Source organism: Centruroides vittatus, unplaced genomic scaffold (genome assembly GCF_030686945.1).
Source record: "Centruroides vittatus isolate TY-2023 unplaced genomic scaffold, ASM3068694v2 contig_796, whole genome shotgun sequence".
Lineage (NCBI taxonomy): Eukaryota > Metazoa > Arthropoda > Arachnida > Scorpiones > Buthidae > Centruroides > Centruroides vittatus.
In genome coordinates, this window is record NW_027122513.1 from 457365 (window position 1) to 476841 (window position 19477).

The window sequence follows — 19477 nt, forward strand, 5'->3', positions numbered from 1 at the left end:
GGCTAAATTTGGATATAATAATTATAAATTACAAATTATGTCCAAATTTACCCGATCATTTACAGCTGTTGTGGGTGCAAACTTATATGTCATATATACATATGACATATAAGTTTGAGTTACATTAACAGCAGCACATGCATAGCCAGGACGTAGCCAAGACATCAACATTTTTGTTTTTGCACAAAAAAAAAAAAAGAGCAAAAAGTAGCCAAACCTGGCATCACTGTATGCAAAATAGCACATGTTTGCATGGAACTTCATCCATATAAAGGGGTATGCACTTAAACTTTAACCCCTAATTTTTGAATTCAGTAAAATGATTCACTAATACAGATTTGCTTTATAATTTGATTTTAAACCCACTTTTGTTACTAGAAGAAAATCTATTCTACTCAAAATGGAAAATTTATTACAGTACCGTATTTTTATTGTTCACTTCAAAAAGTGTAAAAAGCAACCATAGTTGGAAATAGGATTATTTCTTGGTGGTTGTAAAGGTAATTTACAGTTTGGTATAACAAATTCTGGTAAGATTTTTGTTTTCTTTATTGCATGAAAATTAACATTGTGACAGACAATGGCATTTTGCCAGGGCAAATGGCAAAATTTGCTTTATCAGTGTTTAAGGCGAGTTGATTGTATTTAAATTGATGAAATTCTGGGATAATGTCTGAATGATTGAGGACTTTAGTAATATTTATTTTTCCACAATGTAGTTTATTGAATTTTTTCCAAAAATGTTCTTTTCAATAAATATATTGATGTAATTTTGATCTGTAGCTTAATTATTGGACAGTCCTTGTACAATACAATATAATAATCTTGCTCTTAAAAACTGATAGTTGATATTACAATATAATTTATCATTTATATTTATATTTTTTTGCAGGTGAAGATATTAGTTCCTAATAGTACAGCTGGAATGATTATAGGAAAAGGTGGAAGTTATATTAAACAAATTAAAGAAGAAAGTGGTGCTTATGTACAGATATCACAGAAGTCAAAGGACCATGCTTTAACTGAACGTTGCATTACTGTGATAGGTGAAATGGAAAATAATAAGAGAGCCTGTGCCATGATTTTAGCTAAAATAGTGGAGGATCCACAAAGTGGTAGTTGTCTAAATGTAAGTTATGCTGATGTCACAGGACCTGTGGCTAATTTCAATCCAACTGGTTCTCCCTTTGCAAATCCTGGTAGTGTTCCTGGAAGTGGAAGTACTATGAATAATAGTAATGCCAGTTACAGTTCTAATGGCAGTCTTAACAGTCTTAGTCCTACAGTAAACAACAGTTTTAATAATCCTCAGACTGGTACAAATCCTGCTGGACTCTTACAGTTTTCAGGTGTTGGAGTTGGAATGGGTGGCCCAGGAATGCAACCTGCGAACATTGCTCAGCTTATTGAAAATATAAAAGTGATGCTACGAGGTAGTGGCTATTCAGAACATGCTACTGCAGAGATAGCTGCTGCTATGAACACATTAGCAAGTTATAATGTGCTAGGATTAGGTCTAGCAGGACTTGGAGGATTATTAGGCAGTATAAGTGGTACGCCTGTGATAGGAAGTCTAGGTATGGGAATAGGAAATTCTGCTGCTAATAGTTGTCAATTACCTCCAGGTAGTATTTCAAGTCAAGGTATGTATACATCAACATCTGGCATTCCTGGCATGGAACCAACTTGCAACACTGTAGCTACATCAGGCCCATTACCACCCGGCTCCAGCATGTTTGGACCAATTGGAAGTTTAGGAGCAGGTGGATTAGGACTGGGACCAGGTTTTAGTTCTCCAACTGCTACACGTTCTAATGATCGTTATCCAATGCATGTTGATGGATCAGTATTTGACCCATTTCATCGTAATTCACCTGCACTGGGATCTCCAGCAGCAGCTGCCTTACCAGTAAATAATAATTCATTTGGATTAGGTATTGGCTTGAACTCTGGTCCTGTTGGTGGATGTAAAAGTCCAACTCTAGGTGATGGCCAAGTAGGTGAAACAACTAAAATAGAAGTAGAAATAGGTGAAAATATTGTAGGAGCCATCCTAGGACCAGGTGGTAAGTCACTTGTAGACATACAACGTTTCAGTGGTGCCAGCATCCAGATATCAAAAAAAGGCATCTTTGCCCCAGGTACACGTAACCGCATCGTAACCATTACAGGTACCCCAAGTGCTGTTGCCAATGCTCAGTATCTCATCGAGCAACAGATTGCTGATGAAGAAGCCAAACGAGCACGACAGAATTCAATCGGAGTTCTACGCTAACTAGTGTCCACCTGTAGCAATTCCATTGGTCTTTCTATATCTCATCTGCCTGCAGCCAGTAACCTGCCTCCTGCCACTGACCAATGACTGAGCTCAATGGGGTGTTTTCTGGTGTGTTTTCTCCTGTGTGTGGAAAACTTGCTTCAGAGACCTAATGTACTTTGTTATTGTTAAATGTGACTGAATAATATAAATCATAATGTAATATATACATACAGATTATATATTGCTTTTGCAGACTAGCCATTTAGTTTCAATCCATGCAAGTTTTGATCTTCCTAGCTCATGGCAGAGTTGTTTTTATTTCACTTAAGTTTTCACACACTCACTAGTTAAGATAGAGATACTAATACAGGTATAATAGTAAGATCTGTTGTATACTCTTTCATTACTTTGTTATCCATCAACCTCTAATACAACATAAATGTTACTGTTATCTTAGAAAAATATATGAATAGTTATCATTAACAAAATATTTTTTAGTGTTAGTTTTGTTGTTGACAGTTGAAATTTTTTTGATGCAATATCTTATTTACAATAGATTATTATATTATATTATTATTATTGAAATTATTACAGTTTAGATCGAATTTTATTCTCTCTTGATAAAATCAGTTTTCTATATTTAAATTAGTTGTTGCTCAGAAAATTGTGCACTATATAAATTAATTTTTTTCTATATAATTTTATTTTTTATCTGTTTCCAAGTCCATTTCATCAATGCACATGTAATTTATGAAATTATGCAGATATCTAGTTAAAGAACTTTATGGAATACAAAACAAAACTGGAATGATCTACACACATTATACATTGATGTCTTAAATACTTCATGTATCACTTTATTCTGTAACTGGTGTCAGTGGCAATATTTGTGTTATTTTATCTCAGCACCATGCTACATTTCTATTTGTAGTTTCATATATAATTAGATACTGAAATTGGACAGATGTTCCTCTTTGTGGTATAACTGATCTAGTATGTATATGCATGGCTTTGTAACTAAAAGAAACAGGAAAAAAAAAATTTATATTGTTCAATTGCTGACTTTGCTCCATTATCTTGCTGGTTGTTGACTAATTTCACACTGGTAAAATTTTGTCATTCATTGTTACAAAGTATCAAGCATTCGTATTGTATTTCTGTAAGTCAGGTTTGAATTTATGCCTGCCTTGCACAAATCTTCATGGTGTTTTGTACGCTCAGGGGACTGCATCTTCCTCAAATTGGGCTTACTTCATTCAAGTAAACATTTATCATCAGGCATAAGAATAATTCCATATCAACAGTGATATAAAAAAAGCATGTTAACACAAATTGTCTTTAACTTTGTGTTTGTAATTTAAAAAAATTATTTAATTTTAACTTGTGATTAAATCTGTTATATTCTTAATACCTGTATGCTTGTGTATGAAATCTGTTTTCCATTCATTTTTTTTCTTTAGAAACTCCAATCATAATAAAGAAAAAGGCTATCCCAATGGAATATATGTGATATTTAGATTGTGTAAAATGTATAAAATTATATTCCACTACTAGAACAAAGCAAATCTTAATTTCATATTATTGGGCTTATTCCTACATATGTTTTTTCACTTCAGTCATAGTTTTATCTGAAGTGTAAATTTTCATTCTTTTTGGTGTTTGGTTGCTGTAAGTTTTTATGTTCCTATATTTTTCTGAATGCACTCATAATAATTACCAATAAATTTTGTAGGACACATAGGTATGTTTATGTATATATAGAAATACTTCATGAAAGCATAAAAAAATTGCATAATACATAAAGTACATAACACAAATGGTGCAAAGTTTATAAAGCTACACAAAATAATTCATAGTCATGTTTCCATTTGATTTTTAGTGATTGAAAATTATTTAAGAATGTCTTTCCAGTTTTCATAAAAGAAATCTCGATTTTCATGTGGGCTGTTACTCTTGTGAAGTATATTTCATTGTCATTTATAGACCATTCACAGTGAAATTTAACTATGTATTGAGTTATATCTTCCATTAAAAAGCATCTTGTGCAAAGGTGATTGCCTTAGATAGTGCCAGGATTTGCATTTCACCAGTCCATGTATTGTAAAATTTTACTATTGATACATTTAAAAGGGCACATTTCTGACCAATATTGCATCATCTGATTTCAATAGTATGCAAAATTGTTTCTTATTGATATAGATTTAATTCTTTGTCATTATCTGCATCATAACAGCTTCTATTTAATTAAACTTTCATACATTCATTTAAGATATATTGAATCTTGCATATTTACATTTCAGATTATAGTTTTTGTTCTTAATTTTAAATTGTCACATAAGTAATAAATTGAGAATGATTATAACTGCAATAATGTACTTGAGGAAATATTAAAATTACTATGCATAATTAACTAAATATCTATAATAAAATATCAAATTATTTGAACATTTTTTTTTCCTCAAACTTGTAAAACAAATAGAATCAGTTCTTAAATATTCAAGTTTGTTTAGTTATTAGTGCACAATCAATTCAGGTCACAATAATATACAGAAAGTTTTTAAATATTTACATAAGAGAGAGAATAATCTTTGTTTTTAATGGAAATTGGTTAGCACTCAAGAATTTGATTCCATTAATGACTGCTGTGTTTTTGATGTAGTTTTATTCTTTGTGTATTTATTTATAGAAATTAATTTTGTAATTTCTTGTTTGGGATCTTTTCTACTGTTATAACTGAAATGTGCAAATTGAGTGCTTGATTATCATTAATATAATTGCTCATACTTTGAATTGAGATATACAAATGCTTCATAAATCTTATTGGCTCTTTGTTTCACATAAATATTCAAAAGTCCACCTTCTACTCACAAATAATTAGTTCCTAATGGGCAATATCTTTTTGAAGTACCCCATTTCATTTATAATGATTGACTCATCTGTTGTTTGAATGTTCTGTACAGATTACTTCTGTAATTAAAAAGCTATTAAATTTCATTCATGTTGAAGGTTGTGAACATATAACAGCAACCAACTTTTCATTGACTATATGGAGGAGTATTGCATAAAATGTTCCTCCCAGCATTGAGCCTAAAAACAATGCTGTTCTCCAAAATTTAACTCCACATGGTCAATGTTTTTTTATGTTGTTTTGCCATAAAGTATCAAAAATTATTATGTACTGTATAATTTCATATGAATTACAAAGCAAATATAAAATACGAGCTATTATGTTAAAAGCAGCAATCTTTCACCAGTACTAACAATATCTTGAGACTAAAATTTTAAAAAAATTGAAATATGTATAAATATATATATATATGTAATCATATATTGGACTGGTGATAGAATGCTATATTTTTTAAAAAAGAATGTCATTTCATTGATTAAATTATGATTTATTTACTTGAATTTGTTATATGACAAAGTATGGGAAAGGTTATATGGTTTTTGAAGTCATATTTATGTATGTAAGAAGTGTGGTTGTCGTGTTCTTGCATCTGTTTAGAGCCTGCAAATGTACAGTGTATTAATGGTATCAATTTATGAAATTCTCAAACCATCTTATTCCAAGGATAGAATAACAATCTCCCTATTAATATATTTTTTTCAGTTAAAATTGCAGTTGCTCTATTCAAAGCAGAACAAATTGTGTGTTTGAACATGTTTTATTATTGTGTAATATTTAATATTGGATACTGAATTAATATAAACTTCCAGAAGATTTAATTCAGATAAGTCAGCTGCTTTAACATATAATTTATACATATATATATATTAAACATATGTAAATTCTCCATTTTGTAAGGGAGAAGGGGTTTATAGAAATCATTGAGACCAAACTAATTTTAAGCTTGCTTTATTGTAATAATAAACTTGAATTATGTTTGCAGACAAATTTTTAGTTATTAAAATGATTGATATATAATTTTGTCTGTAATTACAAAATATAATAGCAATGATTGAAAATTATAGTGCACTTATTTTTAATATAATATAATTTTAAAAAATAATAATAATAATAATAAAATCTTCAGATATATATTTTTAAAGTTTAAGTTATTTCAATATCCACAGATTTCCATTTCTTTCTTTTTTTTGCCTGAAAATATCTCATCATATGATCAATTTGAGTCATCAACATTCAATTTATTGTTACAAACATAAAAATAAAATTACCAGTCATTTTTGTATAAACATTAATTAAATTTATAATATATGCTCTTATTTGGCATATGTATGTTTAATACATGTAGATATTATTTATTGTAACTTGATTTAGTTTCTAATTATTAATTTAAAAACTTTTGTTATCATTGCCAAATATAACAGAGGGAAAAAATAATATAAGAAATTGAAAATATATAAATTGTCAGATTCAGTTTTTGACTTTGTAAAAAAAAAATAATAATTAATAATAATAACTGACAAAGTTTTTGATCATATTTATGATACTATGCATGTTTTAAAAAAAAACTAATTCCATGTCAATGGGATAAGTATGCAAATGGGGTGCTTTTATCAATTATGTTAAATTTATGAATTTGTTAATTATATCCACTCACATGAAATCAGATGCTAGTTCAACAATAAACGAAAAATCAATATTAGGTCTTTAATATATAACATGTGTATATCATTTAATTGATTACAAAATTAAAGAAAATTTTCATCAAACATTGATGATATATATTCATTTATATTTTATTCCTTGTACTTTATTTTGCATTATATTACTTATATTTATTTGAGATTTATTACTAGATATTTGTTAAATAATTTTATGTTCATATTTCACTTAATGAAATATATATAATTTGAATATGGTATTTCCATAAAAGAGAACATTATAATACACTTTTATTTAATTAATATATTTAAGAATGCATGAAAGGTTAATAATAATAATAATAATTAAATTTTTCTATTGCTTTAAATGTGATAGAAATATCAGCTTTTTTGAAAATTTTGTTGTTATAAAATTATTTCAGCTCAAAGGTTCAGGAAAGTTTGTTGCTATGTATTATATATATGTATATATATATAATACATTTTTTAAATGCTAAGTAACCTTCAATAATTATTAAATGCAAATTATATTATGGCCATACATATATATATGTTTAAAATTTTTGAGTAACATTAATCACTTCAGGTGGTTAATATTCCCATTTATGGACATTTCTGGCGAGTCACATTTACTCATATTGAGATTGCAGTCTTGAAGTCACAAGTATCCAGAACTGCAAGCCTTTAAAGGTTAGCTTAGCATGAAACCATGATTGAATAATCATATACGGGTTTGCTGTGGAAATTGTTGGTTTATGCTGTTGTTCTACACCTATGACTCATGCTGTTGTCATCTTTGTATGAATTCCATGACTGCATGATATAAAGTCTCTGAGTGATTGACAATTTACATGGTTGTCCTAATATTTAGAAGCATCCCTAATTTTGAGGGTAAAAATAATAAGTGCAGATGCTTTTCATTGTGTGTGTATGTGTGTGAGAGAAATCCAGTAGTCTTTATTACTTGACTCAAATTGAGTTAATATTTCATACCAAGTTGGTTCACCTTATTTACCATCTTGAAATAAAAATAAATGAAATTCATCCTTCAAAAATGAAAATTTAGATTGTCAAATGTTTTGAAATGTAACATTTTTAATATTGTCTTGTTTTTGCTGCACTGTTGTTGGTGAATCAATGTATTAGATTCTGACTCTCATGCAGTGAAAACTAATTTCCAAATAAAAACAGTAGAATAGATATTGTTGAAATTCTGGAAAGTCGGATGATAATGTGTATCCAGATCAGTACAGATCCAACAATCTTGCGTTTAATTTCCACATCTGCACGTATGACTTGCATTCAACTCATCTCTCTCCAAAAGAAAACAACAAATGTAAAAGTAACTTTATTGTTTAATCATGGAAGTTGCAATTGATTATTGGAAGGATTATCATCAATAAATGTTTGGTTAGTGCAAACATATTATGTTGTAGATATTGTTTATTTCACCCTAACCATCATCATCATCAACACCAATCATTTTAAAATATCATTTTGTGTAGAAAACTCATTTAAATGACACTTTGGTCTTTATATTTCCATTAAAAAAAGTCGACTGTTATAATTTAATCGTGAAATTTATTACTAATTATTTGCAAAGATTATGTATAATGATACATTTTTTAAATGAATGGTTCTTATATTTATAAGATTTTGTCCATTTTAGGAACTCGGTCTCTGCCTGTTGCAAAAAGTAATTCTCACAAATATATAATTAAAAAAATAACCTTAATGTAAAACTATATAGCAGTTGGTAATAATTATTTTTAAGTTTTGCATTTAAAAAAAAAAAAAATAGATGTTTTCTTATCTTAAATATTTGTTAAATAATTTACTAAGAATATTTCAGATTTTATTTGGTAAAAGAATATTAAAGACACTTTTTTATAATAGTTAAAGTTTATTGTGTACTTTTTCAAAAATCCTTTCTTGAAAAGGGATCACACTTTTTGTTCAAAACTTTGAAAATACAGCTAGCAGATGGTGATAGTCAACAATTCTGTAATGAAATGGAAAAAATTCAGACTAATTTTTTAAAACTATGTGATGATTGCTTTTAATGTAACTTTTCTAACTAAACAAATTTTCTATTTTATAAATATTTTGGGATATGCAATCAGTTAGTTGTTGTAGCTAGCTTTTATTCAAGCTCAATAAGTATTTATCACTAAAAATATAATTAGGAAGCAAGCTAGAAACTACTGAGAAAAAATGTTTTCAGGCATTATATGGTGAGTCAAAATTATCCCCCTTGTTTTAAAGCAATCGTGTTGTGACAGTCATACACATTAAATTACATATTACAAAACATCCTGTTGAAAGATTTTGAGTCTCACTTTATTTCAGTTTACTGGCAATGTCAATGCATATATTCGTGCAGCATTTTGTTTCTGCAAAGACTTTTGGCATTTCTGGTGTCACAAGATGTGCACAATTGCCATAATTATGTCCATAAACTCCTGAATAGAGAGCAATTTTGTCATATAAATATGATCTTTTGCAAAACCCCCAGAGGAAGAAATCTAGGGGATAATATGGGGCAATCTCAGAGGCCATGGGATGTTACTATTGCATTCAGTTCAGTATCCAGGAAAAAGATTATTCAAAGTTGAATGAACCTGTCATGCCCAATGAAGTTAAGCTCCATCTAAATAAAGGAAGCAGATTCATTGAGGGGAGCTGAGGATATTTCCCTGGGTTTAGAGAGAACTTTGTGGTTCCTATTCCTATCAATTAATGTTTAATACTAGAATATTGAATCATTTTAAACTCAAAAATTATAGATTTTTGTAGATCAATTACATAAACCACTTCATTGATGTATAGCAGTTGCACACTTGTTGATGTACAGTAAGTACATCAGTTGGATTTAATTATGGAAGAGCAGAGTTGAACTGGTAAAAAAAAAATTTTAATGTGAATTTAATAACATTCCCATCTTAGGTGACTGCTAATTCATAAATAGTATGGAAATAGAAAGCACCACATAATATAAATAAAAAATGAATTTTAATTAAGAAATGATTTTTGGAAAATATTTTAGTATTTATTTTTTCTTTGTAGGGTGCCAGTGCTCTTGTGTGACCCCTTCTGGGTGCACCACTGATATACAAAGATACATATAACATATGAAACTAATAAATTCATGAAAATAATAAAAAAAAACAGTTAACTGTTTAACTTACAAAAGAAACAAAGGTTAAGAAGAATTGATTTTTAATACATTTTAACTTCTTGAATCTTTAGTCATTGATATGTTAACAACAGTTATAACTAAGTTTCTCTTTTTTTTTTTAAATTTGGTCAGAGTTGGTGAATCTTTCAGCTTTTTAGAACAAAGTTTTTGCACTTTTCTTGATGAGAAACCAAAGAGTTGTTTTTAATCATACTCTTAAGTTTAACAGAACTCCACTTTGAAATAAAACCAACAATATTCACCCCAAGTCAAACTGAGCTTAATAGTAAAATTAGATGCTTTTAACTAGTTTTTTGATGTTTGTGTGATAGTACTAAAACCTTACAATACAACTAATTTTGATAACATCATAATGACATTATTATTTTCAACATCTTGGTTAACTAATCCTTATTTGCATAGATCTAGATGTCACACAAATGGAATAGGTTTAACAATGTGAATTTCAATACAAGAAAAATTGAATAAATTTTAGTTTTTCCATTGAAACTCTTGCCCCTCTAATAAGCCAAAGATCTTTTGATGGGACAAGAGAGTTAGTTATTGAATTTTTTGTCTTTCATTAACAAGTTGAGAAATTTAAATAGAGATTTTACTTTTGTTTCTTTTGTAATTAACTACACTGTTGTTTGGATTATTTTCATTTTTGTTAACTTTATTGTATCATTTTTATGTTAACTGATTCTTTGAGGCAGAGCTACTGCTACATGGCTTACAGAATTGTTTGTTCTCAAAATTTGATCGATTCATTTTGATTAATTGCTATTTTCCCATCGTAATAAGGTATCCAAAAATGTCAAAAAATGGGATCTATATCTTCATTTTCGGGATATAATCACACAACCTTGGATGTACAAGAATAATCTCTGTGGCTGACGAAAGCAAGAATTACTTTCTAATATATAGTCGGCTTGCTGTATGGTATCACAATGTGGATTAGTCTCTGTAAACCTTGTACACTGGTATCTCACAGCAGACTGGTTAGCAAACTATTTTTATTTTTTCGAATGAACTACAAATGCATTTCGGGTTGGTAATTTGTAGTTCATTCGAAAAAATAAAAATAGTTTGCTAACCAGTCTGCTGTGAGATACCAGTCTACAAGGTTTACAGAGACTAATCCACATCGTTAATTACTTTCTAATTTATATGTACAGTACTTATGAAAACATTTTTAATTACAAAAATGCAACACTGCCTCAATTCTATCACAATATTCCAGTCCAGTCATACAATGTTCCTAATGCACTTTGTCTAAACTGTGTTTTGTTCAATAATTTTGAATTTAAAATGATTCATCTTTCTAAATATTAAACATAAAGATGTTTACATTAAGTTTTATTATTAAACATTTGAATTACCAAATTTTGCTTTATTCTAATGTGTTGTGCCTGAACATGGAATTTATTTCACAAGTTTAAATTTTTAAGTGTTCATCAAACGTTCAAAGATTATTGATTTAAATCAATTAAGCATTGTCAAAAGTGTTTAGATTGGAATTTTTTTTAACATCAAAAATAAATGTTTAATTTTAAAAGAAATGATATTAATTAATGTCAATATCAGCATATTGTCTGCTGAGAATATTAGTGATGTAATTGCTGATTTTGAGTTATGGGCAACCATGAGACTCCCAATCATTAGTACATACAGTACATTTTATTATGTCGTCATTATTCCATCACAAAACTGTCAAAACTTGTTCAAATTTTTCTGCTTTAATGATGTAAACAAATTTGAAAGGTTACATATTAACTTGAAAGATAAGAAAAACAACTTGTTAGAAAACCCTCAGGTATAAAGTGTTCTAACAAGTTGAAGTTTGAGTACGAATGAAAGATTGAAGTTTTGACAAACGACGAAAGCAATTATATCAAAACAGTATTTTCCGAGCTGTTACTAATATTATTTGGCAATATTGATTCTTTAGATAAAAAGGATGTTTATTACTTGTAGCTATGTTGTATTTTGTATAAATCACATATAATCATTTTAGTAATCCAAAGATGTACAGTTATTTTTTACTTTGGAATTTTAAAGGTAAGCAAATTCATACAGGAAATAGTTTGAGTGATTGCAAAACATAATAAATTCACACCATAAATTACCTTGATGCATTCCAGTTCCAGTTCTTCAGTAATTTCTTTGCAAATCACAATGAACAAGCATTCCTTAATGATAATTTTATGATTCAGTTATAAGCTATTGAAGACACAGCTGTCTATTATATATATATATATATATATATAATGTTGTGATTAAATTTTCATGATGTTACATGAATAAAAGAATATGAAACACTTTGTCTATAAATAATACAAATATATACTTGCTTTATCTTATTTTCCATTTAATTATCTGTTACAGCTATGTTAGTTTGATAAGAAAAGCAAAACTTTTAACTAATTCTTTTTATAAGTGAAAAGATGTTTTTCTTTTATAACAATTATTTGATCACAGATTGTTTTATTTTTAAAACATGTAGAAAATGCATCTTTCCTTGAGACAGTCAAATTGTAAAACTGGAAATTTTATAAGAATATAGAAAAATTTCTCAGCATTAAGAATTTGTAATGGTTTTTATATTTTGAACATCATGCATTATATCTCACACTGCAATAAATTACTTTATTTTCAAAGATTAAGTTTTATATAAAGCAACAATCATTGTATGTGGAAATTATATCCACAAATAGTCATTTAAAAATAATTGTTGTAAGAGGGAAGTTGGAATGTTTTCATACAGTAAAGACAAAATCCATTTTATCAATGATGATAATTTTTATCAATAAAAGCCTGTACTTCATTGATATTTTGTGAAAAATGCTATATCCATACTGATGTCTACTGCATCAGCCATCAGCTGTATCATAGCTGTTTGAGTGCAGATAAGACTTTAAAAATTTTTGCGGTCAATTTGACCCAGATGTGTTCGTTCCCATATTCTGCTGCCACCTTATTGCAGGTTTGATCAAACCCATGATACCTGAAAGAAGCTATGTGGTGTATGCAGTTAAGAAATATATCCATTCATTTAGTTATGCTATATTTATGGATATTCAATTATCTTCTATGGTCTAGACATAACATTGTTTCAAATATTGCCTTATGAATGTCTGTTTTTATTAGCTATGAGATGAGATTTCTTTTTGTCAATGAGTGCATATACCACTAGTATACTCCAAAAAGATGGAGTTGAAACTGAATGAAACTATTAATGTGAATGTAAGAATACAATACCATTTAGCATCATTATTATTATTAATTTTCAGTGAAATGACATTATAATTTAAAAAACCTTTAGTACTGAGTAGGTCACAGCTTGTTTGATTGGGCATAATACCATATTCTGTCCCAAAACTCGGACATTTATCCATAGATGATTCCAACTACTAGGCGATTTAGGAAGGGGGCGATTGTCCCCCTAGATATTTTTGAATTTGTGTAAAGGGCATCAACTAATTGGTTATCAGCCCGCTTAATGGCACCAGTACCAAACTTTCCTTAGATAGTTGTAAACAAATTATCTAGTTGGTAACGATTTTAAGGGATATTAAAAAAAAAAGTCGAAGTTCCTAGCAAAGTACTTACTGCACTAAACTGGTAGAGTTTGTGTTATGAAAGCTGTTAATTATTAAAATTCGTACCTAAATTTGTTTTTATGATTCTTAACAGTTCATTAAATATTAGATGAATTCATAATCGGATTTTAAATATATGATGTGGCTCTTTTCGAAATAAATACAAATTAAACGCATGATACTTTAGGCATGTTAAGTCCCGGTATTTAGAGTACTACTACTACTATTTCGGTAGAAAACATTTTTGTTTACTTCTGTTCTAGTTTCTAATATCTCAAACTATTTATGTAGTGTGACTGCAAAAAGTATAATTAAATTTAGTTGGTAATAAAAAAAATAAATTAGCTAAATTTGTTAATTTTATGTTCCTTGCCCATGAAAAAATTCCACAAGTAATCAAAAATGTGGCCCACCAGTGGCCAAGCGGTCTTCGTTCCCTGAACACTGGGACTTCGGTCGTGGGTTCGCACCTCTCTCGGACGGGCTGGCTACGTGGAATTTTCCGTGTTTTCTCCACGTCTGTAACGCAGTGGCGTAGCGTAGTGGGGGCGCGGCAAAATTTCACAATAAATAATAATACAATACACCTATACAATACACAATAATGATTGTTCTTGCCGAAAAGTTCTTCAGAATTACTGTATATATTAGTCTTTTAAATTGAGATACCTAAATAAGGGGGCGGCGAATTTTCCTCCGCCCCGGGTGGCTGACACCCATGCTACGCCACTGCTGTAACGCCTAAATAGGGGCCAATTTACCTTAAAAAGACCGCCCGGAAGGCATCGCCCAAGTGTTGCGTTGCCATAACTTAAACAATCAAAAATGATAGAGATATGTACAGTACCTTTACACACTCAACAATTGAATTCCTTGTTACAATACTGTGTTCTATAATATACTTGTGAATAAACCAAGAAAATTAAATAAATAAAAATTTATTGATGTAATTATTTATCACCAAACTTTGCCCCCCCTGAAAATGTTTTGCGGATATTCATGTTTGTGGATACCGCTTTCCACGGAACAGCGAACTGTCTGGATTTGAAGTTGAACGAAACGAAAATGTTTCAAGAGTTTTTTTAGGAATAATCAATGTAAAAAAATTACGCCAAGTAAAAATTTGACAATTTAGACGGCAAATTCTTTCATAAGAGAGTTACTTTTGTAAAGATAAGCTTGGCGTTTTAAAGCGAAATGTAGATACAGGTAAAAATCTTGTGGGTACCGCTTCCAAGCGCCAAGTTTATCTTTACCAAAGAAAAAATTTGACGTCTAAATTGTCATAATTTTTTTACATCTGAGATATTTTGTTTCGATATCAATTGTTTTTGTTTAATAATTGTATTATTATGTCAAGACGATGACGTACAATTCGATCGGTGCTCGGCGACACGTTCAGTCGCCGCTTTCCGAATGCTTTCAATATTCATTTCGATACGCCGTTTAGAAAAATCATTATAAAAAGTTTTAATTCGCATCAATTTGAGCTTTTGTAATTCTGAATTACAGTTTGCACGGAAAAAACGAATTTTATTCGTTATGTTATCTTTATAAGCATAATTCAGTTTTACGGCTTAATTTTAACTTTATGGGAAACCCCCGTGCACGTATCGACCCGGAAGTTTCGCCAGCACCTCACTGATAACGAGAAAGGCTTAAGTTTAAAATTTGAGCTTTCTAGATCTTGTAGTTTTTACTCTACGAGAATCTGCTGTGACGGATGAAGAAGAAAACAGTTTTTTTGGCGATTTTTGCGCTTTTCAATTGCTTATTTTTTCGCAATCGCTTTATACAAAATCTTGAAATTTGGCACACTACCTAAGAAAACAATTTTATTTCGAACGAGATATTCAGAATTACTTCGGGTGTTTGGGGAGCGGAGAAATCGAACCCCGAAAATCGGCAACTCTTTGATTTCTGTATAATTATGTAGTCAGTCAGTGACTTTTTTTACTTGGGGTGGAGTCATTCTCTTAACTCGTTCTTTTTCGGTATTATAAATACTGTATAAAGAAAATTTTAAACATTATATTTTTATTAAATTCATAATTATCTGTTTTTATTAGTAACTAACAGTAAGATATTTTCGGCATTTCCTGGTCAAAAAGTAAAAAGCAAAAATGTTAAAATTAACATAATAATAAAAATTTGGTTTGTTTAGTCTATCCGTATTTTGTTTATCACTGTCAAGGAGATCAAATCTATCCACGTTTCATGGAAGTCTTTATTTTCCTTAGGGTCCCAGTGAATAAGTATGAAAAATTTGATATAGATTGATCAAAGAGCTGAGAGAGAGCGAAAAAACTTCTATTATATATAACTGACGAGGAACTGTTTAGTTCAACAAACTAAGCAATTCCGAGAAACCGTTCCGTGAAAACAATTCCAGAAGCGGAAGTGGAAAGTAGGATTCATAAAAATCCTATTTAGAACTTATTAGAACTAGAGTATCCATGGAAATATCTTTTGACTACGACAGTAGAGTGTTGCTATACTAGCAGTTTACAAACCAACATTGTTAATCATATGTATGTATAAAAGTGCTAGAAACACGCAGTGCTGTAACTAGAGCGGTGCCCAGGCACAGGGCGTAGACCCTGGGGGCGCAGAAATGACCTGGACCAAGTTTTGGGCGTAGTTACAAATGCTCGCACCGGGTGCATAAAGGCGCTGGAAACACGTATCTATTCTGTGGTCTAACTATACCCAGTGTTAGTTACTCGAAAGTTCAACTACAAGTTCTACATTAAAAATGTAGAACGTGATTAACATATTTTTTATTGAAGATCCAACGGCTTTTAATGGTATGGTCTAAAAGGTTAAAGTATATAGCTGTACTTTATCCGCAGGTTAGTTTTCACATTTCGCTTTAAAAACAATTTTAAATTTTCTCTTCTGTAGAAGACATGACGACTGACAGATCGTCTTTATTTGGATGTTGAAAGACCTTCGGGGTATAATTTCATGTTCTGTTTGATCTAGAGATAGTTATAGTTACATTTTTAATGCAATCTTTTATTCGTTGGTATATTTATTTTAAATTGACAAACTTCTATCAGAATATCATTTGATTAAAATAACATAATTGGACTTTTCTGCATCAATTTCAGTTCACATATCTTGCATCGATTAAATGGAACTTCAGACATTAGCATCAATAATCGTTTTGTGATGAATATTTTCTGTTAAATTTAGTATTGTGGTCTGAAGACCACGTGTTCTGTTGCCTAACCGGTTCGTAACCAACCCCTTGGGTGGTTCACGGTGTAAAGGAGGGACAGGCCCTCATAGCGTAAAAGCTTCCTGTTGTAAAAGTTAATGGGAGGAGGGGAGATATGTGGTCCAAAGATCACGTGTTCTATTGCGTGATCCTTGGGTGGGCCGCAGGGTAAAGAAAGGATGGCCGCGTTTTCGGAAAAAAAAAGAGAGAGAGGGAGATCGCGCATGCTCAACGGAAGAAGAAGGGACTTTTTTGGAAAGAAAGAATGGAGAGAGGACGTGTAGACGATAGAGTCGCAAGATTGTTTTTTTGTGTGTGTTGTTTCTTTTGTTTTAGTGTTTGTTATAGCGAAGGGACAGAGTAGTGATTGGAAGGACTAAAATAAACTTTAAGTTCCTTGCATTGGAGTCATAGAGTGTGTGATTTATTTCTTTGAAGTTTCTTTTTGTTTTGTTCCTGCACGGGGAATACTCTAAAGATCGAGTACTTCCCCCACAGTATGGTAATAAATTATCTGAGCACAAATCTCGCTCGTATTTCAGTATTGCTAACTCGTTAAAGATCTTCGTGCTTATCGTATATTTCATCATACTTGCAACATGGCAGCAGGTGGATTTTTTTTTTTGTTTTGTTTGTCCAGAACTGTCTTAATCTTAACCATTTTTGGTTTCTCAAGCTCCACAATGTGGGCTGCCGGACTGCATGGAACGGAACTCCACACATCAGTTACGGACCACCCTGGGTTCTTCAACAGCCCGAATTCGATGTCAGAGCGGTAGACCGAAGTCTTAACCGCTCAAACATCCGGCCGTCACCTTGTTATACTAGGTATAACAAGTAGCGACACTTCCATATAAACAGTTTCTTATTGTACACTAGACACTTGCACATAAATTGTTTTTAGTTAGTCAGCAATGTACCATTATATTTTATTTCGGTGAGAAATTGATATTCGATGTACACCATTTCATTCACGACGCGTTTTAGGAACTTATTGTAGACGTTCTGTATTTAATAATAACGTATGAAATTTGATCCAATAGTCTAGTGTCAATAATATCAGGAGTCATAGTAGTGACTAGTGACTCCCCGGCAAGTAAACTACATATACAGGAATCAGAGTTGCCGATTTTCGGGGGTCGATTTCTCCGTCCCTCAAACACTTATAGTAATTTTGTCGTTCGAAGGAAAATTGTTCTCTTAGGTAGTGTGCAAAATTTCAAGATTTTGTATAAAGCGGTTGCCGAAATATAAGCAATTGAAAAGTGCAAAACAGCGGTATTTTCTTCATCCGGCACTGCAGACGATCGTAGAGAGAAACCACTGGGTCCAGAAAGCTCAAATTTTAAACTTAAGCCTTTCTCGTTATCAGCAAAACTTCCGGGTCTATAGGTCAAAGTTCACGGGGGTTTCTCATGGAGCTAATTCAGCTTTACGGCTTCATTTTATGCATATAAAATGCATATTATTCAAAATGTTACAAAAGCTCAAATTTATGCCAATTAAAACTTTTTATAACGATTTTAAACGGCGTTCAGTAACATAATGGTAATTTAAAGTATATTTTGTAACAAAACGATGATGTCATCTAATTTTATATCAACATTGTTTATAACGGCAATTTTTTCTACAGCGATTTTGCTAAATTGTGTCATAATAGGCCTGCAGTAACATATAAATGGACTATGTATGTTCATGCTGCCTTGTTTCGAACGGTTTGTAGATATCTATCCTTTCCAAATGTTTCAGCCCAGGCAGTTCTATCACACGGTGTGGTAGTCACATACCACAAGACGCTCTGTTCCATCTATAAAGAAATAGAATTCTGTGCTTACTACATCGGGCTAAGAACTGAGGAAATTGTAGGGTTTTAGAAGAATTTCCTCACTCCATAGAAAGGAAAAGGACGCCATCGACAGAAAATAGTGCCTCGGCCGAAACAACTTGACAGGTTAGAAATGTACAAAGCCTTCGGGAAATAGGCGGTAGTTAACTTCGAGGAGACAGACTCTATTTCGTCAGGCTAGAGAAAAGTTATAAGTGAAGGTTTCTTCTTCCAATTGTCAGACTAGTAATTTTGATCACGTCGTTCTTAATTATACACAACTAGCAGAGACCAAGATTAAAACAGTATTCTTTATTTCGTCTATTTAAGAATGCATTTTGGATTGGTAATTTTCTAATCCCTATTCGGGCTCACGGCTTCAGTGTCTCCAACGTAACGAACAAAAGGTTAGTTCGCCTTAATATACTTGTGTTATCCACAATGATGGATATAGTGCACATCTTAATGGTGTAGTTTCTACATATCCGTCTCTTGCACTTCTTTATTTTTTATGGGAAAATGCAACGCTTCTTCCATTTCCCACAATTATTAATTCCTTATTACCTCTTAGAAGGATTTTAACTTCAATATTGTGGTTCATAACACGACAAAATGTAGTTTGTCATTGTAAATATTTTCACAAGTTGAAACCAAAGTTTTCACAGACAAACTACTGTGTAACTACGAGCAATTGTTTACAGTATTGTGACGCCGTCACAATACCGGGGATGCAAATTTTAATCATATTTTTAAATCATTTGATTTAAAACATGTGCTTTCCACTTCAAATTTGTAGTGGCTTGCCCCTGTACATCATACTTTT

At 30.9% G+C, this 19477-nt stretch overlaps 1 protein-coding gene across 2 annotated transcripts in view; it reads left to right on the top strand.

Moving 5' to 3' along the window:
• Positions 1-8251, top strand: part of ps (RNA-binding protein Nova-1-like protein passilla) — a 95686-nt gene extending 87435 nt beyond the window's left edge. For both annotated transcript variants that reach the window (XM_067278211.1, XM_067278212.1), the window contains one exon: positions 893-8251. In XM_067278211.1, coding sequence (XP_067134312.1) covers positions 893-2275 — 1383 coding nt within the window. In that variant the 3' untranslated portion in view covers positions 2276-8251. The remainder of the gene's footprint in view (positions 1-892) is intronic.
• The last annotated feature ends 11226 nt before the right edge of the window (positions 8252-19477 follow it).